This window comes from Pteropus vampyrus, unplaced genomic scaffold, assembly GCF_000151845.1.
Source record: "Pteropus vampyrus isolate Shadow unplaced genomic scaffold, Pvam_2.0 Scaffold1000006004, whole genome shotgun sequence".
Classification (NCBI taxonomy): domain Eukaryota; kingdom Metazoa; phylum Chordata; class Mammalia; order Chiroptera; family Pteropodidae; genus Pteropus; species Pteropus vampyrus.
The window spans coordinates 1-5613 of NW_011920406.1; the positions used below are offsets into that span (position 1 = coordinate 1).

At 40.5% G+C, this 5613-nt stretch overlaps 1 protein-coding gene across 1 annotated transcript; it reads left to right on the forward strand.

The window, feature by feature from the left end:
• Positions 1-4574: 4574 nt before the first annotated feature.
• LOC105311676 (interferon tau-1-like) lies at positions 4575-5132 on the forward strand. The gene has a single exon (XM_011387609.1). The coding sequence runs from the start codon at positions 4575-4577 to the stop codon at positions 5130-5132; it is 558 nt and encodes a 185-aa protein (XP_011385911.1).
• Positions 5133-5613: the final 481 nt, after the last annotated feature.

Below are 5613 nucleotides of genomic sequence, written 5' to 3' on the forward strand. Positions count from 1 at the left end.
CAAGATTAAAAATAAAGTGCCTACCTAAAATGAATGTTAAGAAAATAATTTAATTTACAATGATGTTGAGCAATTTTGAATGATTTTAAAATATATCTAAACATTGGTATTATTTTATAGAATTATATACATATTTATTTGAACATGCCGTTGGATCTCTATGTAGTAAATATGTTACATTAAAAGTCACTCTGGAAACGTAGTTTTAAAGTCAAGCTCAATTAATTTTATTTAAAATTGAATCTGATGTTTATTAAATAGACATTTTAAATATACTAAATGTCAGTAGCTTTTAAATTTAAGTTGTAAAGTAAAGTTTTTATTTATTCACTTTAATTCTTCACTGTAGAGAATAATTATGTAGTCATGTCCATTGACTACATAATCAGGAGAAATTCTCCTTTTCACTTTGCATAATGATGCCACTGGCATCCCTTGCACGTTGACTCGGTAGTAAGAGAAGCATAGCTTAAAGGAATTTCAGAGGATACGATTGTTGTCGAATGATAGGCCTGTGAAGTATCTGTTTGGGTAGAATCGAGAGGTATTAAAGTCATCTGAACTGTAACTGAACAAGTTCATCAGAAGGTTTGTGCCAATTGCTCAGTTTGCAGGGATCTCATTCTCAAATTTTGACTTCGGTTTACAGACTCCACCGTTAGATAGCTTGTGTCCAACTGATAAGTAAAAGGGCTGTAATTTCCATGTTAAACCATTTTTGTGACTTGATATCTTTTGTTCTGCCATCACTTGTATGGGACTATAAGGACCATGAATACAAGGATTTTTTTTTTTTTTTTGATTCACCTGCCTCTGATCTTTGATTGCCTATCAACTTTCAAACACTATGACTGCTGCCTTCTTTGGTGTTCTTTCTTTATTCTTTTCTTTTCTATTCTTTCATTTCCTTTTCCTTTTATCTCTATTTTTATTTTACAGTAACTTTACTGGTTTGTTTTTGTTTTTTGTTTCTAATTTTGGGTGAAAAAGTTTATAATTTGGTTCCATATTGTTGCCTTTCTTTAAAAATCTTTATAGCCATGTCCTCTTTCATATTTCAGAGATATTCAATATTCAAAGGTGTAGGAAAATTGAGCTGCAGGGCTGGATGGCTGCGAGGGGCGAAGGTGGTGCCTGAGACGTCTCACAGGTCCCTTAGCACAGGGCAAATCACACCCCCAAGGAGGGAGAAGGGATCTCAAGTGCCGCTGGATGAGCTGTGAGGGATCATGGTGCAGCACCAGCTGGAAGCTGCCAAGGTTTCCAGCGTCGCCAATCAGAGCATGTGCGGACCTGGCCACGCCTCCACCCTCCCTCATGCCATCTGATTCCCGTGCTACAGCGGTTACGAATCCACTGAAGTCCAATCCAGCTCAGAAATGTAGTGAAGACGGGAGTCCTTCCCACACATCTACACCACTGATTTGGGAACAAATCCAGGAGCTCATCTGTGCCCCTCTTGAGAAGGTTCCATGTCTGATTCCATGAGAAGGATGCTGCAGGACTCATGTTTGCTCAAAGGCAACAGCGCACATGTAGAAACGGGAAAGAGATGAAAGTCAGCAGCACATTGAAGACTCGGAAGGAGTACAGCGACGTTTAATGTGTGGACTGGAAGAGGCAGGTCCTCAGGAGGTGAAACGATTCCAATGGGTAGCACTGAATCAGTTGTTTCGCCAGATCGTTCCTATTCAGACAAGGAGGAGATCTAAGTGGATTCCCTGAGCACAGAGTTCTCCCACGGAGATGTACCCATTGGCAGCGTCCCCGACCGGAGAATCCGATACCACAGCATTTGCTGAGTGTTGGAAGGAACGAAGGTTATTCCAATGCCAGATGCAAACTTCTGTTTCCTTTGCCTGAACAATCTTCTCTCACAACTCTTTCAAAAGAACTGTGTCTACTTTCCTTAGCATTTAAAGTCAGTCGGTCAGTGCCTCATACTGCACTTCTGCTGCCATACAAATGATTGGACAATAGCCCTTTGGCATTTGAAGTGACGCTCGAAATCCTTTATCACTGCACAGTTCCCGATCTGATTTCATGCCAGGGCCTCTTCATGGATCATAAATCCCAGGCCCATTTCAATTCACCATTTCTTTTAACAGGCCCTTCCAGACAAGTCATTATCTCAAATCTTCCAAAGGATTTGACCTTGGATTTTAGTACCTTCGGAATAATCCATCCTTCCAGATTTGTATTTCTCTCCCAACAATCCAAATGGAGTTCTTGAAAAGACTGAGTTAATAACTTCAAAGATCTTAGGTCAGTAGCTGGTCCGTGGTTAAGAAGCAATAAATTTCGGTATTATCATTTAAAATATCATCATCAGTATTTTCCTGATTAAGAGCAGATTCTTTTCTTAGTACCTTCTCTTTCATTCTAGATTTCTCAAGGCAATCTTTAAATTGCCTGAGAAGATTTCTTAACTACATAGACTACAGGCAAAGGTTATTATCTACAATCTTACCGGAGAGGGTTGTTTGGGTTCTGGCACCTGGGTTCAGGTTACCATTCTCTTGAGAATTGGTTGGTGTGACTCCTCCCTTCTCTCCTCAGAGCTGATTTCATGTGGATTGAAGGGAGGAAGGATGAAGGGGCTCGTCTCCAAGGTCGAAGGTTGGTCATTGATCAGAATGTAGTCTTTTTTGAGCCTCCGGCAGGGGCAGCCATTTCCCTATTTTGTGTAATTCCATGCTGGATTTCATCCTTCCACTCTGCCACAGCACCCAGTCCCATCTCTGCTTCACTAAATTTTGCTACCATAGACTGTGTCATTTACCCAGCAGGAAAGTCACTTTCCTTCTTTCACATTCATGACATCAGATTTACATTTGTTTTCTTTCTTGCCCACAAACCACTGCCCAGTTTTGCTTTCTAGGAATGTAGAAATGAAAAATAAAATATCTAAAGTCTCGAAAGTTAGAGAGAAAAACGGTGAAGCCCCTTTGCAATTCTGTTATTTCCCCTTATTTGCATTAACCTTGGGATGAAACAGAAAGTAATGCCAGATGAGCAAAAGAGAGTATACCCTGTAAGCCACTGTGGAAAAATTAAGTTATTAGGAATCTGTTTGCTATTATTTAAATTTAAAGTGGAAGAGCTCAAATAGTTTTTAAAAAGGTTATTTCATTTCGACATAATAACTTGCACTGCACTACTCTGCATTTTGAGTATGACACAGAAGACAGACAAAGCAGCCCAAAAACATACGCAGATTAAACGAACAACAGAAGTGCGCTAGTTTTTGTCCTCTGAGTTTCTACAGAGAGACATTGTCACTGAATCTCCTGCGCCCAGCTCAGAAATGCAGAGTGAAGCTGGTATTCGAAATTTAAGTAACGATTCTTACAATAAACGCTGTATTGGAAAATGAAAATGATCTGCTTACTAAAGGTAAAATGATTACAACTAGATAACTAATTCCTCCACCTACAGACAAAATTCACTTTGCTATCACCATGGAAGGCTCCTGATACCTGATACCTGAGGATGTGGGTCAGGAGAAGAGAAGGTCACTGCTGAAAATGAGGATCCTTTACACAAACATTCCAGCAGGAAGGGCAAGGATGCTGCATGGTTATTATTTTACCAACAACGATACAAGCCCTCCATGGCAGGGGTATTCTAGAGTCCTCAGGATTTGATCTGCCTGACCTCACGGAATGAGTCCAGGAGAGTTTGGTTTGAGGACACTTTGTCACTCCAGAAGAAAAGGGTTACTAGAAGTGGCATCTCTCTCATGAGTCAGGTGGTGCTGGGAAAATAAAATGGTCTTGGGATTAGAATCCCCACACCTACATGCCCCAGAAGAGAACCGGTATTCCTGCTAAAGTATTGGAAAGGATGAGCAGCGTCGAAACCAGTTACACACGGTGGAAAGAAAGGGCAGAATCTGTTGCAGTTCTGATCTTGTGGAGCCCATGAAGCACAACCAGACGGACCTGCAAGAATGTGTTCTAGAAGAAAAAGAAACATCCCAGAACCCCATTCACTCATGATCATCAGCCTCTGCTCTGAATAAAACTGTAAGCGAATCCCAGTCCTTGGTTCTAAAGAGCTTATTCGCTATACATGGTCTGTTACCGAACAAAACACATAAACCCATAGGGCTGAGGAAGCCTGTTATCCCATGTAAGGCAAGGAGGATACCCAGGTTGAAGTCAAGTTGTGTTTCTAACACAGAGAACACCGATTTTTACGTATTAAAAAATATACAAGAGTATGTGCATGTGTGCGTGTAATGACATATCTACAACACTTCTGATTTTAGAACGAAATCTTTACTCGATTGATATGTATTCACTTGTAGTGATACTTTGAATTACCTGGGAAAATTAAACTTCTATTGCAAAATTAATAGTGTAGATTGATGATATCTTCTTGGACTCCACAGAGAACACATAAACGAAAACAAAAAAAGGAAGTAAAAATGTAGAAAATGTTGAGAAAGTGAAAATTATTGTGTTCCCTATTTAATGGCCATGCTTAGAAAGAATGTCGTCAGAGAACCTAGAGTCCAAGGCTCCCCCTGACTTGCAGCTCAGCCAGGCCAGCAGCATCTCCGATTCGGCATGGCCCCCCTGTTCTCTCTACTCACCGCCGTGCTGGTGTTCAGCTATGGTCCTGGTGGGTCTCTAGGCTGTGACCTGTCTCAAGACCACATCCAGTTCAGCAAAGAGAACATCGCGCTTCTGCACCGAATGCAGAGAATCGGCTCTTTCCGCTGTCGGAAGGACAGAAAAAACTTCGGATTGCCACGGGAGATGGTATATGGCAGCCACATCCAGAAGGATCAGGCCATCACTGTCTTTCATGAGATGCTTCAGGAAACCTTCGACATTTTCAGCACAGAGCACTCCTCTGCTGCCTGGAACATGACCCTACTGCATGGGCTCCTCAGTGGACTCTATTGGCAGCTGGAAGACCTGGGCACCTGTTTGTTGCCAGAGATGAAGGAGGCAGAATCTGCCCTGGGAATGGAGGACTCTACATTAGCCGTGAAGAGGTACTTCCAGGGCATCCGTGTCTACCTCAAAGAGAAGCAATACAGTGACTGTGCCTGGGAGATTGTCAGAGTGGAAATCAAGAGAGCCTTCTCTTTATCAACAAAGTTGATAGAATGGTTCTGAAACCAGGATGGAGGCATGGACTCACCTCGATATGATTCCATTGTTGGTTGTGCCATATCATATTGCATATATAACATCGGACATTTCGAAAATATCTTTGTGCTGAAGTCACGGAAATTACTACTTTGATTCCTGATTCCTATTTATTTATTTATTTATTTAATATTTAATTTTTTGCAGTCCTTCTTGCATCTTTCATATTTAAAAATCGATGTAATGACATGTTCATCTTTACATTGTATTAAAATACATAAAACACTTTTACGTCTCTACGTTAAGTTTGTTTTTGCTTTATTTATTAAATTTCTATGTAAAAGGTTCTGGAATTTATTTATAAAATCAAAATCCAAACCCTCATTTTGTAACTGATAGTGAAGAATGGGTAGTATAATGTTTTTACCATTCATTCCATTCAGATGATGTGTGGAAGCTGAGTGTCTAATTTCAAACTGCGTAACTCTGATCAAGAAATACAGATACA